Here is a 24,261-nt window from a genome sequence, read left to right as displayed (position 1 = left end):
GTGTGGCTGGGAAAAGGAGGGGAAGCTGGGTGTGTGTGGAGGAACAGAGAAAGGGCTACAGGCTGGAAGAAGACCAACAAAACACCAGCACCAAGTCAGTGGTGGAAAAGATGATTCCTGCTAGCAGTCAGGAGTGCAGGATAGCCCTGAACTTGTTTCCAGAGGCAGGTCACATCCACACTTTTACATTTAAAGCACCCTTAAAACACTTTAACTGCCAAGTCTTCTCCAAAGAATCCTGGGAACTGTAGTTCGTTAAGAAAAGTAATCATACAATTGTTATTCTCAGCACCCTTAAAAACTCCAATTCCCAGGATTCTTCGTGGGAGACTCTCTAGGGTTTCAGGGAGGCGAAATTCCTACCTGAACCAGGAGATGCTGGGGCTTGAACCAGGACCTTCTGCAGGCAAAGCAAGTGGTCTCCCCCACTGAGCTGTGGCCCTTCCCAAATATAGGCAAATCTTAAATAGCACTAGTAACCCATTCATCCACCCATCAAAATCCTCAGCATCATCCGACACCTACTATCTCAGCCAAAATGGACATAGAGTTGGAGATCTATGACTGCACTTCCTGCTTTTTTGCAGGAGGGTTGCTTATTTTGAAGCCGCTGCATGGGGAGCGTGGGCTCTGAATTTGATCATGGAACTCGGAGAGAGGCGGTATTCCTTCTTGTGCTTGTGTCCTGATCTGAATTGCCTTTTGCTGGGTGGAGGGCATAAGAAAGCAGTTGTCTATATCAAGCCTGGATTCAGGCAACCCCCTGTGGTGCTAACAGCAGCTTACTGGGAGGTGAGGAAACAATGACAAAAGCATCGCAGGGAAAATTATTATACACACACTTTCCCCCAGCTGCCATTGCTCCAATCGAAATGCAATCCTCCTCGCCTTGCAGCAAGCTAAGGGAAATAAAAGCACTGGCAGATCTCACAAATCAAGTAGGGTTTTCAGCTCTCAAGAGGTACCTGGTGACAATTAGTGCTTCCATGCAGATGGCCCTAGGATGAGCTCATAGAATCACAGAAATTGTAGAGTTGGAAGGGAACGTGAGGGTCATCTCGTCCAACCCCCTGCAACGCAGGACTCTTTTGCCCAACGTGGGGCTCGAACCCACAACCTTGAGATTAAGAGTCTCATGCTCTACCAACCGAGCTATCCTTAAGCATCTCCAGTTAAACGTGGACAAGGCTGCAGGTAATAGGGAAGACCCTCTGCCTGAGAAGCGGGAGTGTTGTTGTCAGTCAGAGTGAACAACACTTCGCTAGACAGCTAAATTAGTTTGGTCTAGCACATGACACCTTCCTATGTTCTCTACCCCCAACCCCAGCAATAGAACAGACCTTGGTGCAGAAGGAGTCCAGATCTCTGCAGTCCTCTGTCTTCCGCCCCTGTTCTTCTGACCACAAGCACTTACTGTCCAGCAGGATGGGATGGGAACAGACCCCAGTGCCCTAGAGCTTGCATGTCTGTCAGCTACAAGTTCCCTTCCAGAAGCTCTTCAGCTGGGGCTGCAGCTGGTAGAAGTGAACCCCACCCTCAGATAGACCATATGCCCTACATGAGCTAACCGCAATGTTACAAAAATAGCTTGTGAAATGGGAACTGTGGGGAGAAAGGGGCAATTCTGATAATACACAAGGGGAGAAGTGAGCTATGGTAGATCACCACTTTTTCTCCTTCTCTCTCTCTTTTTTTAAAGGACTTTGGTTCCACACTGAGTAGTCATAAAGCAAGCAGAAATCATCGGGTGAAAGTTTTATTGGAACGGAGCTGCAGGGATGACAAATCATTCACCTGTTGATTTCTGCTCATTATAAAACCATTTAAAAAACACGAAAACTCTGCCCATTAAGCAGAAGGGAGTAAACTCAATGTCTATAGGATTTTAGCTGATCAAGCACCTCTAGCTGCCCACATTTAATCCCATTCTGCTAGGAAAGCGCTGAGCTGCCTTGTTTTTGGTGTTTTAATTTGTTTAACTTAGTACATTCATCTCTCATCTCTCCTCCGTTATGGAGCTCAAGGCAGTGCAAGGGTTGACAAGACCCAGGACTTCCTCCGTCCAGGAAGGGCTGTACACACAGAGCATGGCCCTCTGATAAGGACATTTCTTGGCTAGAGCAACCACTGCAGCCCGACAGCAAGGCCTGCCTAGGAAAGCTGTCAGCAATTAGCCCTAGAGCAGGAGTAGCCAATGTGGTGCTGTCCAGATGTTTTAGACTACAACTCCCATCAGCCCCAGCTTGTGCAATCCATGCCAATTTTATGCAAAGCTGTGCCTTCTCTTTTTGGCGACTGGTAAGTGACCACCCTCCTCCAGGAACTTGGGAGCTCTCTGGCATGGCATTCTCAGAGGGGACCCCGCACCTGGAAAAAGCAGGACATACAACAGAATTACCCAAGGCTGCCATTGATCTTCTTGGATATTCTGTACAAGGGTGGTTTGGCTGTGCGCAGGATTCCTGCATTGCAGGGCGTTGGACGAGAGGACCTCTGGGGTCCCTCCCAACTCTATGATTCTATGATAGCACCCTTGGGGTGGCGAGCCCTCTGCTGGACTTGGGGCTCCTGGAAAAGGCCCATGTTTTCCATCTTCTGGGGCCAGCCCGAAGTGGAAGGCCTGCAGGTTTCTGTACTATTTAGAGTGAGTCTTCCACCACCTCCAGAGTCAACACTCTGCAGCTGCTGAGGAAAAGGGTGGCATGCCTCCCTTGCTCTCCCCTACAAAACCATGGCTTGGGACTGGTTTTAAGTAAGAAGGCAGGGAGGGGAAGGGAGGGGTCTGATGGAGGGAAGCCCACTTGTCCTTGGCAAACCCCACAAAGCAATTTACACAGGAATATTAAAAGAAAAAGCATAAAGTATATAATAAAACATCCGATAGATGCCGATAGATGCTACAACGGGTGTGGAGCCATCCTGAATTTTCTGCTGCATAGTAAAAAGAGGTCACCTATTACCCACTTTCAATTTCTATGCCCTCTAACTTTGCCCCTCCTCCTCCTTAGGAACAGAGGAAGTGGCCTTATAACAAGTAAAGGAAACAGTCCATCTAGCTCACTGGTGGTGAACCGTTTTTCAGCCCCAGAGTTAAAAGTGGTTAGAACGATGAATATAAATTTTGCATTTATAGACATGCTCTATGCTCCACCCAGGCCAGTGAGAAGCAGAGCTCAAGGACACTTCCCAGCTAAGCAAAAACACAAGGTCCTTCCTGGAGATGCCAGGGATCTTCGAAGGAGATGCTCTGACCACTGAGCTATACACCCTGCCTCCTGGCACTGCTTGCTTGCTTGCTCACCTGCCCTCTGTGAGTGAGCAAACAGTTGGAGGAGCAAGAAGATGGAGCATTAACCCTCTTCCGCATCTCATTGGCTCCTTCTAAGAGTTGAAGTGAATCAGGCCCAGGAGGAGAGACAAGGGACTAGCTAAAGGTAAAGGTACCCCTGACCATTAGGTCCGGTCGTGACCGACTCTGGGGTTGCGGCGCTCATCTCGCTTTAGTGGCCGAGGGAGCCGGCGTACAGCTTCTGGGTCATGTGGCCAGCATGACTAAGCCGCTTCTGGCAAACCAGAGCAGCACACGGAAACGCTGTTTACCTTCCCGCCAGAGCGGTACCTATTTATCTGCTTGCACTTTGATGTGCTTTTGAACTGCTAGGTTGGCAGTCAGCAATAGCCAGTAGCTGGGAATCACAAGGGCTGAGATGAAGGTAGAGCATGAAGATTCTTAACCTTAGGGTCACTGGTTCAAGCCCCATGCTGGGCAAAACATTCCTGCATTGTAGGGAGTTGGACTAGGTGAGCTATGACTCTTGTGTTCCCTCCCAAGTCTAAAATTCCAAGATTCTAAGCTGTTCTGCTGAGGTCCTGCTTTCAGGCTTACCATGGGCATCTGGTTGGCCACCGTGAGAACAAGATGCTGGACCAGGTGGGCCATTTCATCTGACCCAGAAGGGCTCCTATGTTCTTAAGTGGCAGAAGAAAGAGGCCACAATCAGTAAGACTGAGCCCACTGAGATCAACTTGCCCAAGGTTCCCCTCCAAAACGGAAAAATCCAGCACTAGGCTAATCCCAGAAGGTTAAAGCATCTGAAAAAGAACAGAATTTGATGTTGGTGGATAAAAGACAAGGGGAAGTGTGGTGGTGGGGCAGGAACCACCACATCAGCACTCTCAGAATAAACTGAACAAGAAATAACTGGAAAACAAAGGGAGGGGGAATCCCTTCCAAAGAACATTTCCTTTTAATGGACCTGGCTAAAGATCTTTCCACAGAAGTACAGGGTGGAACAGTGCGCGCGCACACACACGGCCAGTTCACTAGCAGGAAGTGTGTGCTCCTGTGCATGTGTGCATATGTGTGCTGCCCTCACAGGCCTGCAGTCCAGCTCCACAGAGCGTGGGAGATGCACAGCATCATTTGAGCACACCATGTGCTGCTCCAGAGCTCAGCCAGGGCAGGCGGCCAAAGAGCTTGCTAATAGCCTGTCTGAGAGGCGCATAAGTTCCACCTGCTGGCTGTGGTGGCAAACCACAGCTCCGACGGATGAGTGGAACGGCTGAGAGCGAGGCACCTAAAGGGACACGACAGGATGGCGCCGTGCCCAGGCACACAACCTGGAGGGGCACAGAGCACAGCTGTCGTGTGCCAGCCTGCCCTTGTGCAGCCTGCCCCTGCAGAACAGACCTCCTGTGACACCCACAACAGGGTGAAGCTGCTCTGAAAGCAGGTTGCTAAGGAACCCATCCTCCTGCCCTCAGGATCATTGTTCAGCCAATGGCAACATGCTCCAATGACATCATGAGCCTTCAGCGTGTCATGAATGCCATGTGCCTGGCTTGATTTCTCCCTTCGCAACATGAAAGAGGGTGCTGCTCAGAATCAAGGCAATTGCCAGGCTCCTCCGCACCTCTTTTAAAAACCAGGAGTGCTGTGTTAACAGTCCCTTCTGCCCCATGCGCAAAATCATACTGCCTCCTCCCGGCTCCGTTTCATTTTGAGCAAAGCAAACCATTTCATTCTGAGCATTTTAAAACTTTCTGTTTGATTTGTGGTGTCTTTATTATCACTAACCTAGTGTCCTCTGGATGGTTTGGAACACAACTCCCGTCCATCCCAGCCAGCTTGTGGGAGTTGTAGTCCAAAACACCAGGTTGGCAAAGGCCAGCATATAGCAGTAGCAAGCTTGTTCTCTGAGTGCCAGTTCTTACATAGGCTGCAGACACACCACATATTTAAAGCACATTCCTGCCCCCCTCAACACTTCCCCTAGTATATTTCTCCACCAGTGTCAAGCTCTGTTGTTTCTCAGATGCTTTGACCTTCTGGCATTAGTCTACTGCTGGTTCCAGGTTTGGGGGGGGCTGGGCAAGATGTTCTCAGCTCTGCCCCTCTCACTCCATGTGGCCACTTTCTTCTTACAGTTAAGAGCCCTGAGGAATCAGGAATCTAGCCCAGCATCCTGTTCTCACAGAGGCCCAAAGAATCCTGGGAACTGTAGTTTATTTAGGGTGCTGGGAACTACAGTTCATACGGGTAAACTATAATTCCCAGAATTCTTTCTGAGGGCATGCTGTAAATATATGGTGTGTACACAGCTTTAGTCAAAGCGGCACCACCCATGCTCAGTGTGTGTGTGTGTGTGTGTGTGTGTGTGTGTGTGTGTGTGTTTGTATGTAAGGGGGAAATCTTGACTAACCCAATGAGGATTGAGAATAGGTTCAGAATGCTGACTGGCTGCAGGAAGGGGTCAGTTAGGGAATGGAAATGGAATATCTCGGAAAGGGCACACATGGCTGCTGGGCACCCTGAACAAGAGCACTCCACACCCAAGTATTGTGTTTTCTGTCTCCTATCTGTAATCCATCTATTTGCAAGGGGGCTGATTGGGCAGTCAGCCGTGGGGCTGCAGAAGCAAGCAACACATGCCAGCAGTTCTAATTCCATAGCAGCATCTAGCATTCCCCAGAGAGCTTCCAGCTAGTTGAAAACCTTTTATCAGTTTTGGCAATCTGGCTAGGTGGCTGCAATTTTCATTCAAGATAACCTGGAAAATAATGCAACAGTCCTCATGGAGCCTGGATCTAGGACGTTTATTCAGAACGCCTTTTCTGGCTGATCTGAGATCTCCACCCCTTTCCTTCTAGATGAAAATGAAAAAGGAACCACTTCACCCCTCCCTCAAACCCCACCCAACCCCCAAGAAAAACCAAAGGCTTTGATCTGCATGCCTTATATTATAGGGATGAATAGCAACTGAATTGCACTGATTTCCCCCTATTTTCCCCCATCACAATGTATCCAGCACCTGCCCTACTGTTCTAGCATGCAGGCATCTGCCACAAGGCTTGCAAGCTATTCAGAGCTTTTTTCCTCTAAGAAAACAAGCAAGCTTCCAGCTTGCTTTATTCAGAGACGCCCTCCGAATCGCATGACTCCAAGACCTCAAGAACAGGGAGGGAAGAAAAAACCTCCAGCTATATCACATGGCAAGGCTGCAGAAAGAAAAGAATTCTTAGGGAACAGCAAAGATTCTCTTAAGGAGCCAGCACTTTTCAAGAGGTTAGGGTAGATTGAGGGCTGGGGGAACCATTGCACTAGCAGGAACTATTATCTCACTGGTAGAGCATCTGAAGCCCTGGGTTTGATCCTCTGCATCTGCAGGTAGGGTTGATAAACCCTGGAGAGCCACTGCCAGTCAGTGTTGACAATACTGGGCTAGATGGACCGATGGTATAGCACAGTTTCATACGTGGAGCTGGAGCATGAGGCTGGCCACATCTTTAGCCTAGCCATGATGATGCTTTATTACATTTCCCAGTAGCCTTGGTCAAAAACAACCCAAGGTGACTTACAGGTTGACTCACTGGGCATCAGGTCGGCTGCTTCCTTCCTTCCAACACCACCCCTGTCCCCCGGGAACTCCTTTCTCCCTTGATCCAGATACCTTTGCAGTTGACCTCTAAACACAATTCAAGGAAATTACCCATAAGCCAGAGTGGGAGTAAAGAGGCCCATGATACAGTCTGAGAGGTGAGATCAGACATAGAAAGACAACTTAATGGCATGGTGAAGCCTGCTGCCTGCCTAAATGACCTCATCGGTGTTGCTGGAATTACCAGGAATGCTGCCTTCTCCCTGTGATGCAAGGCTGGCTGGAAGCAAGCAGCAACCGCACTCCCAACAACTTCAGCCAGGGACAAGCAGGCAAGGAATCCCTACAAGGGAGAGGTCAGGGTAGGCTTCAGGAGAAAAAAAGGTGTCACTGTTCCCAGACAGACAGAATAGCAACAGTCCTACAGGCAGTAGTAGTTGGGGGTCTATTGGGAAGCCAGAAGTAGGTGGAGCCAGAGCCAATGACAGGCAGAACCAAATGATCCTAGTTTTGTCCTCTTCCTCCTCCTTGATGAGTTCTATAAGGGCAAACTGAGACTACATAGGATGAAGCCGATATGCAGCACTACACCCTGGAGTGATTTTAAGTAGGAATGCAGGGCAAATGAGGTTGTTCCAGTATGGGTCCCTGAATGTCTCCTTTGCCAGCCTTGTGAGAGTGGAACCTAATTACAGCACAATGCAGAGTATGTTTACTCAGGAGGAAAGTCCAACCTATACACACATACGATGGCAGCCCTCGGTGAGGTTTGCTTGTGGGATGAGCTGTTTATGATAACATCTGTTCTACACAGAAAAGAAGTGGAAAACAAGCATTTTGCTTTCAAAAAAAAAAAAGCAAAAGCAAAGGAGGTTTTGCAAGGTAACAATTGAACAGTTTGCATGGTAGCCATGGAATCACGGAATGGTAAAGTTGGAAGGGACCCCAAGGGTCTGCTCCAACCCCCTGTAATGCAGGAATATCAAATAGAGCATCCATGACAGATGGCCACCTAACTTCTGCTAAAAAAAAACTCCAAGGAAGGAGAGTCCCCATTCCACTGTCAAACAGTTATTACCATCAGAAGGTTCTTCCTGGTGTTTAGTTGGAATCTACTTTCTTATATCTTGAATCCATTGGTTTGGGTCTTACCCTTTGGGGCAGGAAAAAACAAGCTTGCTCCATCTTCCATGTGACAACCCTTTAGATACTTGAAGATGGCTATCCTATATCCTCTCAGTCTCATCTTTTCCAGGCTAAGCACATCCAACTCCCTCAACTGTTCCTCATAAGGCTTGGTTTCCAGGCCTTTGATAATCTTGGTTGCCCTCCTCTGCACACATTCCAGCTTGTCAATATCCTTCTTAAGTTGTGGCACCCAGAACTGGGCACAGTACTCCAGGTGTGGTCTGACCAAGGCAGAATAGTGTTGCTATTATTTCCCTTGATCTGGACACTATACTTCTGTTGTTGCAGCCTAGAACAGCATTAGCTTTTCTTTTCTTTTCTTTTCTTTTTGCTGCTGCATCACACTGTTGACTCATGTTAAGCTAGTGTTCTACTAAGACCCCTAGAACCTTTTCACAAGTACTACTCGCAAGCCAAGTGTCCCCCCTATCTTAGTTTTGTGCAGCTGGCTATTAAGTGCAGAACCTTACATTTGTCCCTATTTGAATTCATATTGTTAGTTTTGGCCCAGTTCTCCAATATGTTAAGCTTATATTGAATCCCAATTCTATCGTCTGTAGAATTTGCTAGCCCTCCCAATATGGTTTCATCTGCAAATTTGATGAGCATCCCTTCAAATCCTTCACCCAAATCATTTATAAACACATTGAACAACAATGGGCCCAGGACAGAACCCTGCGGCACCCCACTTGTCACTTTTTTCCAGGATGATGAGGAACCATTAGTGAGCACTCTTTGGGTTCGGTCAGTCAACCAGCTACAAATCCACCTAACAGTTACATTGTCCAGCCCACATTTTACCAACTTCTCCACAATAATACTCTTGTATACTCCTCCTTCATGATTTTCCCTTTCTTCCTTTTCTTATCCATGCCCTTCTTAAATCTCAGCTCATCTGTAAGCTCCTCATGCAGACACACTGCTTTCTTTAGATACCACTCACTTTTCTTTCTTGTTGCATTTGTGCTTTCAATGGTTCACCTTTAAGAAACTCCCATCCACCTTGGACTCCTTTCTCTTTTGAGTACCGTACTTCTGACCATGGTGAAGGTCTCATGCATGGAAAGATCATGCATAATGATACTACAGGGCTGCAAAATCCTAGGCCTTCAGTCACACAAATGTTCTTAAAATGCTGAAGGTGTCGCCAGGAACTTTAAAAAAACATCAGGCATTATGCTGTCCTGTGGTGCCAAGGAAAGAGATAGTCATAGCTGAGCCTTATGATGCAGACAGAGAACAAGCTGGTGAAGGATAAGTGGAGCATTCCATTCTTCCTCTGCACATAGGGATGTGGGAGAAATGCATTTAAAGGGGAATCGACTGAATTCACACTACCTCAAGCAATTCAAGAAGCAAAATGCAGCTACTCTTTGGAATTTGCACTTATCGAAATAGATGCTTCTAACATTTTACATTATGTGAAGCTGTTAACCCAACCTGTTTATGTAACTGATTGTAAGATTCAAGTTCTTATAAAAACTGTAGTTGGAAAGCGTCCTCGTAAAAGAGAAATTATGACAGGAGGGAATGCATCTTCTAAGGTGATGCCTACCACAGTCAACGCACATGTCCATCACATTATATCCACATTTGAACATGCTGCCTTAACATGCAATAGTTAAAAGGTTGGGATGGGGTAGGGGTGCACACACAAACCCCCGCCCCCAAATAACTGTGTATCTCGGTTTCTGTGCACAGCAGCCCTGATTTTCACATGTAGAGCATAGAAAGTTTGTGGGGGCCTTTTAGCTGCATTCACTTGAATGCGCATAGAATTCTCCGCACTTTGGCGGACTCAGGTGGATGCCAGTAAATGCCCCCTGGAGACCTGTCTGTCCCACTGACAGGAGCTGAGCAAGCTGCACTGGTGTGTATGGGATCACTGGAGATGGGGCCTGTGTGTGTGTGTGTGTGTGTGTGTGTGTGTGTGTGTGAGAGAGAGAGAGAGAGAGAGAGAGAGAGAGAGAGAGAGAGAGAGAGACCCCACCCACATTTTTAACTACTTCATGTTTATGTGAACATCTGAACATGGCTGAAACAATGAATTGCTTTATTAGCTCTTAGGTAAAGGGACCCCTGACCGTTAGGTCCAGTCGCAGACGACTCTGGGGTTGCGGCACTCACCTCGCTTTACTGGACGAGGGAGCTGGCGTACAGCTTCCGGGTCATGTGGCCAGCACGACTAATCCGCTTCTGGCGAAACCAGAGCAGCGCACGGAAACGCCGTTTACCTTCCCGCCAGAGCAGTACCTATTTATCTAATTGTACTGCATGCTTTCAAACTGCTAGGTTGGCAGGAGCTGGGACCGAACAAAGGGAGCTCACCCCGTCGCAGGGATTCAAACCATCGACCTTCTGATCGGCAAGCTCTAGGCTCTGTGGTTTAACCAACAGCGCCACCCGCGTCCCTTTATTAGCTCATACCTATAACCAAAGTAAGATTTCCTTAACCTGGCAACAGCCCTTAAAAAAGATTACCCGAGGGTGCACACCTGTACCTGCAAAACTGAGTCTGGGAGTAACAGGTTGAACAGTTTCCGAGGTTGGGCAGAGAGAAAGAAGCATTTTACATTTTGAGGAAATGGATGGGGGAAAGCACTTGAGAGGGGTTGATGCTGCTGCCGCCGAATTTGAACATGACAGTAGCAGAGTGTGTGCTTTGCATGAAGATCCTAGGTTCAGTCCCTAGCAGCTCTCCATTAAAAACAGGATCAGGTAGCAGGTGAAGAGCAGGGCTCCTGACAGACAGCCGAGAAAGCTGCTACCACAGCAGATGCCACCAGGCAAGATGGCCCAGCGGTGTCACTTAATAAACAAGGCAGCTTCATATGTGCCAGGTTACCCCACCACCACCAAACCTGTTCAACCTATATACTTGGAAAGATTCTTCAGAAATAACTATGCAATCCTGGGGGGGTACCCTTTTTAGCTTGAGGGTTGCATTGCTTCATGAGGGCATATGGCCATTTGCAAGGGTTGGGCAGGGCCAGAGGCAAAGTAGATATAACACTCAGGATGACTCTTACCTTTGTTTAGTAGGGTACATTGCAGCAACATAAGAAGGCAGAGGTTTCTAAACCCTCCTCCCTACCCCAATACCTCTCCATCCTCCATCCAGACAAGTCAGAGGCATTAGTTCAAGGCTGGTTAGGCAAAAGCACTTAGAAGAAGCCTAAAGCATGCTCTGGGGAGAATCCTGAGGGCAGGACAGAAAGGGGTATGTGGGGCACCATTTGGCCCCTGAGCCTGAGGTCCCCTACCCCGTTGAAAAAAGTTTCCACTGACCGGGAAAGCATGAAAACCCACCTCTCCTTTCTGAAATCCCCTTCAGCACTGATTAGCCTTGCAAACCCATAATCTCATCTTTCAAACAACCTGTCTTAGTCTGTCCTCTTGCAGAAAAAGAGCAGAACTGTTGTCAGGGATTCAAGTCTATCAAATTGTTCCCACCCACCTTTCCTGTCCCTGCCCAAAACTGATAGATAACACAACAACTTAATTTTTGTTTTTTTTGTTTTTTAAGAAAAACAAAGGCAGCTTTGTAGATCCCAGTTTGCTATTGCATGAGAAAAGATACAAAGCAGACAAGCTTGTGCATTTGTGCCACTGTTGATGTATTAGTACCAGATATGCATGCAAAAAGTTGCGTGCCTGGGGAAGACACAAATCTCTTGCCCCCTTCCCCCACCAAATAAGAGATTTGTACTAATAACATCCCATTAGTTTTCTCTCTCTACAGTATTAGCATGCAGTGTGTCTTATTTGCAGAGGACAGTCCTCTATTTTAAGGACTATCCAGTCGAAGCTCAGTCTAAAAATAATGAGCCATAATAAGGGAGAGCAGTGACCTTACACTTGGATTACAGACTGAGCAAGAACACAGGTCAATTGGTTACCCACTCACGGAAGATGTACTGTATTTCTAGTTCAATTACAGTAATTTTTTCCTAAATTTGCACCTGCACCCACAAATTACCACATGTGCTTAATAAAAGAGAAGTACTATAGCTCAAATGTTAAAGCACCGGTTTTGCTTGAAGGAAGTCTAAGGTTCAATTCCTGCCACCTCAAAGCAGGGCTGGGGAAAACTCTTGTCTGAAACTCCAGAGAGCTGGAATCAGTGGAGACATTATTGAGCTAGATAGACCAATGGCCTGATGGGGTAGAAGCCAGCTTCCTTTGTACCCAATACACTGCTGTGTGTTGCAGTTGTCTCCAAAACAAAGCCTTGGAAGACTGCTATGTATCTTGTCATTTCACCTAGCCCCTCTTGCCCAACACACATCTGTGACCTAGTCCGGGAGCAGGGTCTAATTGTCATCTGGGCAGCCCAGGACCTCCAAACACACTGCCCAGGATTGCGCCCCAGAGAAGTCACTTTGGTACTGCTCTCGCAGTGGTTTGACTTCACCCTCGGAGGTACACTCCATTGTCTCTCGAGACAGAAGGATGCCAACGATAAAGGGGCTTCTATAGCTTCCTACTGGGTGCAAATTCATAGCGACTGTAGCGCAAAGCTAGCAACACCCTCGGCAGCAGGTGCTGCCATCCCTGCATTCAGTGAGGTAACAAGACTCAACACCTTGCTCCATGCACATCAAAGCTCCTTCCCGTTGACACCCCCTTCCACCCACCGGTGTTACTTACCTGCTCTGTGCAAGGACATAAGCAAGGATCCTGCCCTCTCCATGAGTGCTGGGGTCCCACACGCAGCACCAGCGGTGTCAAAGCACGCACAGGGGCATCCACACCACACGTAGATGCCTTCACAGCACCCTGGTCTGTGCAACAGACACCCACCCACCCCTGCTGTCTTTCGGCCTAGTCCAGTTCTGAAATCGGCAGCAAGGTGAAATCTGCAAGGCGGCTGCTTCTTCAGGCGGATTGTCCTGCCATGCCAGGGCTGAAAATAGTTTAGGAAGCTGCCCCTTTTGTTCCTAGCGATCCGCCTGCCTCCAGTCCTCCTCGGCTGAACTTCCTTTTCCCACTTTCTCTGGCCCCCTCGGCAGGGAGAGGAAATCACCAGGAATTGGCTGTTTGAGTCAACTCCCGCTGGCCCATTGTCACAGGCCTGTCCCTCCTTCCTTCCTATCGACAAGGCCCTGGGAAAAGAGAGAATGAGCCTGTGTTTGCACACAGACTTGTAGGCCAAGTGGGACCTTGTTTTCGAAATGCTTCCTTTACTCGACTTCACACACCTTTAGGAAAATGGCTCTAAGATCAGAAGGATAATCTCTTTAGGGCTTTCCCCTCCCCCTGGTGGTGGGCCTGGCTCCCCTCTCCTCTTGCAAAGGAGGCTTTCCACAGCTGCTACTCCTTCCAAACACGCCTTAGGGCTGGAGGCTGAGGAACCAGGAGAATCTCTTTAGAAGGCAGATTTGGCTTGAGGGCTGCTGGTTGCAGATTATAAAGCAGGGGTGGGGAGCTTTGGGCCTAGAGGGCCACATCAGGCCTCTTTATCCCGCCCTAGGCCGCACCCATCTCTGATATTGTTCTGCCTCCTCCTTGAGCAACTTGGCCTGGCTAAAAGGTTTCTTTGAATTCTGATCATGCCTATTCCTTGCCTGAATGAAGGATACAGAGGAGAATGTAGAAACTGGCCAACTAGGTAAAGTAAAAAAATAATTGTGTTCATTGCTGCACCCACTTTAGCTACCATCATCAACCGCATCACAGGGAGAAACAGAGATGCACTGTAACATATGGTTCCTTTCTGACAGTTCTGAAGGATATTCTGAGCTCTTCAGCACTGAAGGAAGACATAGTTCATGCTTTATTTTAAATCATCTTGTTAGATCTTTGGGCTGATCCTGCAAGTCTACAACTGAAAAGTGGCCAGCCAAGGAGCCAAGCCCAGTGCAGCTACAATCAATAAAGCCATCTCCTGTTGCTTCTTGCAAGCATCAGTTTTATAGGGTTCCCAAATGTGGATTCTCCAGCTGTTTTTGGACTACAGTCCCCATCATCCCTGACCACCAGTCCTGCTGGCTAGGCATGATGGGAGTTGTAGTCCAAAAAACAGATGGATGCTGTTTGGGAAACCCTTATAGACTGGCTGGCATATCAAGCCATCATCTCACTGTAGAACAATGAGATGAGAAGGGCCAAAGGCCCTTGCTGGCAGAGTCATTTAAATATTTCAGACAAAGTCCAGAGAGAAAAGAAAATGATAATACTGTATAACCTGAACAAGAACAGTATATAACTTCAGGTTTTGTCTGTCTTAAGTCAGGCTAGATATACAATTACAACACATAGAAGAAAACTATGTCAATATGCAAATGACATTCAGCTCTGTTTCTCCTTGCCACCTGGTGAAGTTTGTGTCTGGAGGCAATAAAGAGATGGAGGAAGGCCAAAACACTGAAGCTACATAAATCCCAGATAGGTTAGAGATACTGCAGATTGGTAGTTCCTGGGTTGATGAAACAGAGAGAGAAAGCTTGTTCTAGAAAGGGCTGCATGCCCGCTGAAGGCCTAGGTACATAGCCTGAGGGGTTCTCCTAGATTTTCCTCTGTAGCTAGGGCCCAGGTGGCTTTAGTGGTATGAAGTGCCTTTTTCCAGCTCTGGCCTTTTCAGCTACAGCTACTCCTGGGAAGAGAATGCTTGGCCATAAAGATCGGTGCACAAATTACCTATCAGTTAGATTACTGCAATTCATTCCATGTGGGGTGGCCCTTGAGGACTGCTCATGGACACTGCAAAATGCAGCGGCCAAAGTATTAATGGGAATGTCTGCAGAAAAGCATATAACAGTTCTCATCAGGCCCAGTTCAAAGTCTTAGTTCCAAGTTTAAAATGCTAAATGGCTAAGGATCTGGATATCTGAAGGAATGCATCTCTCCAAATAGTACTGCCTGGGCCTTGAGGCTGCACATTCAGCACCAGATGAAGACTTTGTTCTTCAGTCCGGCCTTCTGAATTGGCTGTGTATGTGCGTGCTGTGTAAGGAGCGACATAGCCAAGATTCTTAATTGTATTTCACTTTTATTGCTTAGTGCATTTTAAACTGCTGATACCTTCCCCGAGATCACTAGTGATGAGGGGTGGGACATACATTCTTTAAAATGAAAGAAAACAAACATTGCTTCTAAAATGTGACAGTTCCATTTTTAGCACAGTGGTACCTCGGGTTACATATGCTTCAGGCTACATATGCTTCAGGTTACAGACTCCGCTAATCCAGAAATAGTACCTCAGGTTAAGAACTTTGCTTCAGGATGAGAACAGAAATCGTGCTCTGGCAGTGCGGCAGCAGCAGGAGGCCCCATTAGCTAAAGGTTAAGAACAGTTTCAGGTTAAGAACAGACATCCGGAACGAATTAAGTACTTAACCTGAGGTACCACTGTATTAATTTCAAGCTCAAGGACGTCAGTTGCTGTGGAGTAGAAAGTTTGCATGCAGAAGGTCCCATGTTCAAGCCCTGGCATCTCCAGGTGAGGTTACATCCACACCATCCATTTCAAGTTCTCTTACACCACTACAACACCCATGGCTCCCTCCAAAAGAATTCTGGGAACTGTAGTTTGTTAAGACCTCGCTGAGCTACAGTTCCCAGCACCCAAATGAATGCTCCATGATGTGGATCTGACCTAAGCGGATCTGGTAGAGGGAAACAGGAAATACCTTCCTTTGTCCAAGACCCAGGAGACCTGCTAATTTAGGCTGCTTTCAGATATGTGGGTTACTGTGCTACGTTTGCTGGTTACAATGCTAGCTCTTCTGTCCCAGTTTTTAACATTCCTTTTATACTGCAGTACTTTGTTGCATTATGGCACTCTGGCTTTTTGATCAATACACCACCATGTCACACTAAATTCTGAACAGCAGGAAAGAACTGTATCCTGGGATACTACCCTAAATTCTGTCACATGGAACTACAATGCAAAACTCCTGAGATGTGCCAAGTTAACAGGGTTGCAAATGGATTCCACTCGTCCCCCTTGAAAAAAATTAAAGTGGGAACAAGCACTAAACTTCCAGTTAAATTCCTCTAGATTTCCAGAAGTGGCTTTTCTGTAGCATGAAAGTTAACAACAACAATGACAAAAACAACCACCACAACCCAGGTCCAACACTAACACTGAAGAAAAAGCAGGAAGGGACTAAAGCCTGAGAGAACTACAGCGAGGGAAGAATAGATTACCTTTCTGTCTATTACTTCCCAACGGGTTCCGCTAGCTTACTGAAAACAGTATTGCTTTACTCCCAGTAATGGCAGATGGGGTTTGTAGTCCAATCGCACCTGGAGGGTCACAGGTTTCCCCAGCCAAGGAGTAAACCATACCTGGGCCAGGTAGACAATGGTCTGTTTTGGAATAAGGCAGCTTCCATCTTTCCTCACTTAAAACAACTTGCAAGCTAACAGCAGCAAGACCCTACTGCTTTTGCAAGAACCAAAGCCAGGATGTTTACAGCCAGTGTGGTGTAGAGTGGTGAACTACGAGGTGAGAGACCAGGGTTGAAAACCACATTTGGCCATGTGGCTCCCTGGGTGACCATGAGCCAGTCACTGTCTCTCAGTCTAACCAATTCCTAAGGGGTGTTGTGAGGATACAAACGGGGAGGGGGAGAACCTATGTGTGCCAGCCTTGGACAAAAGCTGAACTATAAATGCAATAATTAGCACGATCTGGCTTTTCCTTGCTAGATTCTGGCCGTGGGACTCTTAACGCTCAGCTGAATGGATCTGCCTGAGCTGGGCTGCAGGTTGTTATTCTCCATGGCTGTGAGACTCAATTGCTCAGATTCCTTTATTGCAATAAAATTTAACTATTCCTGCAAGAGCCTGGCTGGAGTAATATCAGAATCATCATAGCTGTATAGATAACCTTGCATGGCCCCCAGAGCTCTTTATCTGTGTTCCCACCATCACTATCAACCTTCCACTGCAGAGATGAGTTTTGATATATCAAGATGTATGTGCTCTAGGCTACAGATGCACAGCGAAGGACAACAATCTCCAGCGTTGAACATGCACACAGGCATGGCTGTCTCTATTCTCCCATTCATCCTCCCACCCCACCCATCAACTTCTCTCCCCACCCCTCACCCCATTTCCTTTTCCTGTGAAAGCCCTATCTCCCGACCACTGGAAATCCTGCTTGCTGCTACTCCCACCCTCAACTCTCAAGATTTCAGCAGGAATCGCTTGCACGCTTGCCAGCCCATGTCTATAGCCATGAGGGCAAGAAACCTGTTTACTTGTTTGTTGTAAACTGAGTAAAAGATAAGATGTTTTAGGTGCTGAAAGCTGCACCCAGTAGCAAATTCAGAACTTAACTATTGCAGAATATGCCCAGCACTGAGAACCAGGGCTGAACTGGATGTTTTCAGCTGAGAAATAGAAACTGGGTGAAGAGCAGCAATAGGGGCTGGATTCAGGGAAATTTAATCACACCCTTATAAATAAACCCATGACAGTTTGACAGTTAGTTGCCTGTCAAAAATTAAAAGGAGACTGAAGTCATATTCACGCCATAAATTTAAAACACATGCCTCCCCTCCTCTGGAGAATCCTGGGAACTGTAGTTTGTTAAGGGGTAGAGTAGTGGTTCTCAATCCCCCCCCCCAGGCCACACTTTCAAATTAAAAATTTGCTTATGTCACACCAAATTTTTTGTGCATAAGAAATACATTGGAAAGCAACTCCTAGCAATGCCTGATTTATAACACAGAACACAACTACTTTCTAATATGATCCTGGGAGGTCCAGAAAGTATAAAAGAATGCAGCTACATAATAACATGAACATGAACCATTCCCAAAATATAACAGATTGTCTTCCTGCCATGTTTGCCATCCTCTCCTGCCACACCAGTGTGCGAGATTAGGACTTGGGAGACCAGAGTTTAAGTATCCACTCAGCCATGAAACTCTTCAAGTGACCTTGGGCAAGCCACAATCTCTCAGCCTAATCTACCTGACAGGGTTCTTGTGGGGATAAAATAGGTGGGGGGGGTAGAAGAACTACATGTACCAACCTGAATGACTAAATGGTGGCCACTATCACTTTCTCTCCTTCCCTCACCCCCAACGCTTCTAGAATGACACTATATAAAATTGTTCACACGTTACACTGAACACAGGTATAAGCTGCCACTACAAATGCACAGGTGTTTGTAGGAGACAGTGTACACGCGATGCTCAGCTATTGCGTATGCGGACTGTGCACACATTGAAGGTAACATGTGAATAACTATACAAGTGTATTTGTGTACATGGGTTTGGATTTTGAACCCTCGCTAAATGTAACATGCAAACACCCCAACGTTACAACATCACATCGTTCCAAGGGCTTGCAGGGTGCTGGCAAACCCAACTTTACTAAAGAAAAGGCCACTGTTACTGCCACTCACTGAACTCTTCCCCTCAAACCGTGCAAATAATCCTTCTCCCCAAATCATCTGAAATGCTCTATCCTATTTGCCACGATTGGAGGAGGCGGCATTTTTGCTCAGCCTTATGGCTTGGGGTGGAGGGGTGAGGAATGAAAAGGCCTTGGGACCAGAGCCCAGCTTTCAGGAGCCAATGTCAAAAAAATGTTAGGCTCTTGCCCAGAGCACGCACAGCGATATGATCAAAATTCTTAGGCATCAGCACCAAACATTTAAAAGTCTCCTGGTATTTTTCCAGCTTGAGTTGCCGAATAGGATCGTTTCATGCCAAGAAAAGTACCTTGGAAGACTGTTGACTAACATGGGCTTCAAAGCTCTCTCTCATCCCAACCATCCCTATCACCTTCACTGCAGTGGGTGGGGTGAAGCCATCAGCCTGCCTCTTTCCCTTTGCAGTTGCTGCCTCTGCCCCCTGAATGGTGAGTTGAAAGCAATCACCTGGGCCCCATGGCAACCACGGGCCATTATTTTCAGTGCATGGAATAGTTTTCAAGGGAGCTTTAAAAAAACGCACCACCTATCAGCTTCTCTTGAATAAACTGGGAAGAGGAAGGCAGGTGGGTACAGGAACATAGCAAGCTGCCTTGTACTGAGATGACCAGTCCTTTTTGCTTAATATTGTCCACACTAACTGGTAGCAGCTCTCTCTAGGGTGTCAGGCAGGGGTCTCCTCTAGTGCTACCTGGAGATGCCAGGATGCTGTGGGATGATGGGAGTTGGAGTCCAACAGTACTTAGAGCTATGAAAGTGTACAGACAACTCCCACCCCCTTTTTTCAGTGCTATTCTGTTTGTGTTATCTTCAACACTGCTTCATGAATAGTCATAACCAGTAAAGCAGGCGGGTGGGGTGGGGAGCGGGTAGGAGTAGAGCTCCGAGACATTTTTCAGAGGCGTGATATCATCATCACTGATGGACTACATGCACACATGTTGAACTTGTTTAAAAATAAATAATAGTAATTACAGGTTTTTGTATAACTAATTATAAAATAAAGTGAAATCACTAAAAGACTATATAGCACACACTAAACTTAGAGCAAGGGACGCGGGTGGCGCTGTGGGTTAAACCACAGAGCCTAGGACTTGCTGATCAGAAGGTCAGCGGTTCGAATCCCCGCAATGGGGTGAGCTCCCATTGCTCGGTCCCTGCTCCTGCCAACCTAGCAGTTTGAAAGCATGTCAAAGTGGAAGTAGATAAATAGGTACCGCTCTGGCGGGAAGGTAAACAGTGTTTCCGTGCTCCAGAAGCAGCTTAGTCATGCTGGCCACATGACCCGGAAGCTGTACGCCGGCTCCCTCGGCCAATAAAGCGAGATGAGCGCCACAACCCCAGAGTCGGCCACAACTGGACCTAATGGTCAGGGGTCCCTTTACCTTAAACTTAGACCAAACTCTAAGGGAGAAGGAGATACACTGACCTGCCTAGTAATAAGAAACAATCAGCAACACACAACCCATTCTGCACAGTACATTTAATGCAGTATCATTCCTCTTAAAATGGTCATGGCTTCCCCCCAAATAATTCTGGAAGCTAGTTTGTTAGGGGTCCTGAGAATCATTCCTCTCACACAAGTGACAATTCCCAGTGATTTAGCAGCCAATCACTCTTCCCAGGGAACTCTGGGAAATGTAGTTCCAAGGTGGTGGTGGTGGTGGGTGTCTCCTAACAACTTGCAACAAACTACAATCCCCAGGATTCTTTGTGGCAGTTTAAATGTATAGCACAGATAAGGGCTCAAACTCAGGCAAACACCACAACAGCAAGAGGAATGTGAAAAATGGGAGTGAGGAGGAATTGGAATGATCCAACTCAGGGGGGGAAAGGCACAACAGATTCAAAAGGAGCAAAAGAACAGTGAGGATTTGGAAGCAGAGAATTGGAAGCTGGTAAGCAAAGGAAATTAATTAAGAAAAGCCTATGCGCCAGCAGAACTCTGCTAACGCTCCTTCCTACTCCTAAGAGACAAAATCTGCAAAAGAGCAAAGAAAACCACGTGAATCAAGGCTATATTTACTTCCATCAGTTTCCCTCCCTCAGAGCACAGGGATTGGAGAGTCCTGTTAAAACCATTCCCTGTGATTGCAAACGAGACCTGTCAATCACACAGGAGCTCTCCCGCCCTCCCCACACATTAGTTTCTCTTTTTAAGAAATACAGTGCAATGTTTTTAAAAAAATCTGAGTCCACCAAACATGGGGGGCAGGTGAGGGGGGGCTTTCTGCTTCAACTTGGGGTGCTTTGTGCAAATCCCTCTTAACCTTGGAGAACCCCACAATCCTTTTAAGGCACCCCCCTTCAGAATTCAATATTTGTCCAAACCTAGGGCACAACCTAGACTTCTCTGCAAGGTTGTTTGCTTTTCTGATTGAAAGCTGAAGTTTGCTTTTCAGTTGGCTGAAGATCTTACGTTAAGGTTCACAGGCTCTTGCAGAGCATCCTGACACGATAAGATAAGCAGGCAATACTGAAATTCCTCCTCCTCCTCCGTACAGCCGTTAAAAAGATATTGTACTGTTGTCCTTTATTGCATCTAATCTGGAGGTATCCCTTTCATCCCACTTCTGCCCATTTCCCATCGACTCCAATTTTTTCCTGGGTAGTTAAAGAACAGGGTTCTGCAAAAACAGCACAGGTTGCAAACACACAACACATTTAAAGACATTTAAGATGTTGCTTCCCCCGAAAGAAACCTGGAAACAGTAGTTACCTCACAGAGCAACAGCTCCTAGCACCCTTGGCAAACAGCAATTCCTAGAATTCTTTGAGCTGCAAAATGTGCTTTGTGCTACAAAGGACAGAGTCTTGTGGTACCTTAAAGACGATCCAATTTATTATGGCATAAGCTTCGTGAACCACACTCAACTTCATTAGATGCATGAATGACATAATAAATTGGCAAGTTTACACACATACGTAACTCCCATAAGTAATCCAAAACATTTAAAGGATATCAGCATGGGGAAGGCTCAGGAGGAGATGTAAGGATGTGAGCAATGAAATGCCAAAACCAACAACAACACCAGAATGCATTAATTTCAATGAGTCTACTCTAAGGAGAGCTAGTGTTAGATGCAGCACAACCCCCACCAACCTCCCCCATGGATAATAGCGTAACACCCAGTTTATTAGGTTCAGGTGACAGTCCCAGAATATTGTACTGAGCTAGTAAAGAGAGATGGAACAGTTCGCATGTTCACAACTGGTTGGGAAGATCAGGGTTGGTCCCCGATCAGCCATGCAATCAATTATTGCAATGGTCTGCATAGCTTTCTGGGAGTAAGCCAAGGTGAACTCAAATGGTGCTTGCTTCTGATTTCATAGGATGTACAATTGGTTTACTCTGACACAAGGCAAGGTCTCCAGAATTAGCAGTAGCAGCACCTCACCCCAATATAGCAGCAGCAAGAAATATAAATATAATGTATGGGTTAAATAGCACAGTTGTGCCCAGTATGTGCATTGCTAATACAGGATAAGAAAGGAAATGGTGCTCTCTTGCTCCTATCTGCCCCAGCAAGCACGGTCAATGGCCAGGAATTACGAGAGTTGTCCTTCAGTAACTTCTGGAGGGCCAAAGGCTCCCCACACGTGACACAGACTGCTGCCATAGTTCAGCCTTCCTTAACCAAATCTGCCAAACTGTTCTTCCATTTCAGTGACCTACAGCTTGATCCTGTGCAGCTTGCTTCTAACACAGGGTAGTTCAACTTTTCATACCAAGTGGGACTCTAGGACCCTGCTCTAGGAGCCCTCATGTCTCCTTCCCAAAGCGCTTACCCAGCTTTGGAAAGGCTGTGTGTGTGTGTGAAATGTTGCTGAGGGCAGCCAAAAAATGCCTCGAGGGCTGCATGCCTCCAACCACCCAGTTCTAGGGAATATATGCAAAAGATGGCAGCCTTACAGAACAATCCTCTGCATATTTTTCCCCCAAAAGTGAGCCCCACAGCCTGCAATAGGTCTTGCTCCCTTGCGCGGATGTAGCGATTGTGGCAATCTTGGCAACGCTGGAAGAGGCTGAGGGAGGAGTTGGAATCTAACAACATCTGGCAGAATGCAAGGACAACGCTTTTTGGATCACTTTGGTGGTAAAAAGTAATCTATACCTGCAAATAAAATAAATAAGCGAACGTTATAAAGAACCCTGTGGGATCAGACTAAAGGCCCATCTCACCCAGAAACCTGTTTTCACAGGTACCAACCAGATGCCTATGGGAAGCCTTCAAAGCAAGACATGAGAGAAACAGCACAATTCTCCCCACTTCTGCTTCCCAGCTACTGACACTCAGTGGTATACTTCCTCTGATACTGGAGGTACTGCACAGATATCCTAAGTAACAGCCATGGACAGCCTTATCCTTTACAAGCCTGCCCATCTCCCGTTTAAAACTATCCAAGCTGATGACCATCACACAGTAGGAAAATCCCATCCTTACCTTCTTTTCTAAACGAAAAAGCCCCAAATGTTGTAACCTTTTCTCCATGCCTTTGATTACGTTGGTTGCCCTTTTCTGAACCTTTGCCAGCGCTACAATATCCTTTTTGAGGATGCAATACAATTGAATACAATATTCCTTGGGCAATTGCACCATAGATTCTCATAGCAGAATTCCATTATTGGCAGGTGTGTTTTTCCCTCCAACGGTCTCTCCTACTTACCCCTAACAGAGAAGTCATCTTTTTTTGCAGCTGCCACATACTGGGTTGACATCATCCTTAAAGCTATCCATTACCATTCCAATATCTCTTTCCTGGTCAATTGCTGCCAGTCCAGACCCCTTTCTGATGTTTTGGACTACTTATGGGAGTTATAGTCCAAAACATCTGGAAGATACCTGGTTGGGTAAGGTTGTGGGATGTATGTATAAACTTGCCAATTTAGGGTGTCCATGCATCTAATGCATCAAAAGAAACAGCTAGTTCCTGCCAATCCTGATGCTGTCATTAGCATCAGGTTTCATTCATCACCTGCTGCTTCCTCTGGAGAGAGGAATACTTTGGGGCTATTTTGATTAGGGATAAGGGGACAGTCTGGTGTGGCCAAGTGGCAGACCACCCAGGGAAGATAGAGCAAAGGGGGCAGTGAATGCAGGAAGCGGAGGCAGTGGCGTAGCGTGGGGGGTGCAGGGGGGCCCGGCCGCACCGGGCACAACATCTGGGGGTTAGGGTTAGGGGGTGCAAATCCACGGGTTGGGGGGGGGCAAATCCACAGGTTAGGGGCGCAAATTACTTGCCTTGCCCCAGGTGCTGACAACCCACGCTACGCCACTGAGCGGAGGACAAGAAAACTAACAATGGTCTGTTTATTTATTGCATTTATGTTGCACCTTTTCCTCCAAGGAGCTCAAGGTGGCACGCATAGTTCTTTACCTCCTCATTTAATCCCTACAACAACCCTGTGAGGTAGGGTAGGCTACTAGTCATATTGGCTATGTTCTACCCGCTGCTAATTCTGGTTGGCCACTTTGAGAACAGGATGCTGGACGAACTGAGCCCTTGGCCTGATACAGCAGACTCTTATGTGCGTAGGAGAAAAGAAGAGGGAAGAAGGGCATTTGTGCCACATGCATTTTCTCAGAAGTAAATCCTACTATGCCCAATGCAGCTTGCTCCCAGGGAAGCTCACAAAGGGTTTTTTGCAACCCCTACAGCACAATCCTATGCATGTCTACTCAGAAGTCCAAATGAGTTCAATTACGACTTACCCTCCAGTACGTTTGTATAGGATCACAGCCCTGGGATGCTCTCTTCATTAGCTGTGCCCCTTCAGCTGGATTCTATGGACGTTTTACT

The 24,261-nt window shown here is 46.9% G+C and overlaps 1 protein-coding gene across 5 annotated transcripts in view; it reads right to left on the bottom strand.

Annotated features, from left to right (window-relative positions):
• The window catches only part of NHSL2 (NHS like 2), a 111,487-nt gene that overhangs the window by 36,677 nt on the left and 50,549 nt on the right, over window positions 1–24,261 (bottom strand). The window contains exon 1 of one of the 5 annotated variants that reach the window (XM_083595823.1): window positions 12,717–13,659. The exons of 3 other annotated variants lie outside the window; for them this stretch is intronic. In XM_083595823.1, the coding sequence (XP_083451949.1) occupies window positions 12,717–12,759 (43 nt within the window). In that variant the 5' untranslated portion in view covers window positions 12,760–13,659. Of the gene's footprint in view, window positions 1–1,340; window positions 1,519–12,716; window positions 13,660–24,261 lie in introns of those variants that run through there. One more of the 5 variants, XM_083595824.1, reaches the window with a different exon arrangement.

The sequence above is a fragment of the Podarcis filfolensis genome (assembly GCF_964270895.1).
Source record: "Podarcis filfolensis genome assembly, chromosome: Z".
Classification (NCBI taxonomy): domain Eukaryota; kingdom Metazoa; phylum Chordata; class Lepidosauria; order Squamata; family Lacertidae; genus Podarcis; species Podarcis filfolensis.
The sequence above is the reverse complement of the archived record's forward strand: the minus strand, read 5'-3'. Positions and strand labels throughout refer to the sequence as shown.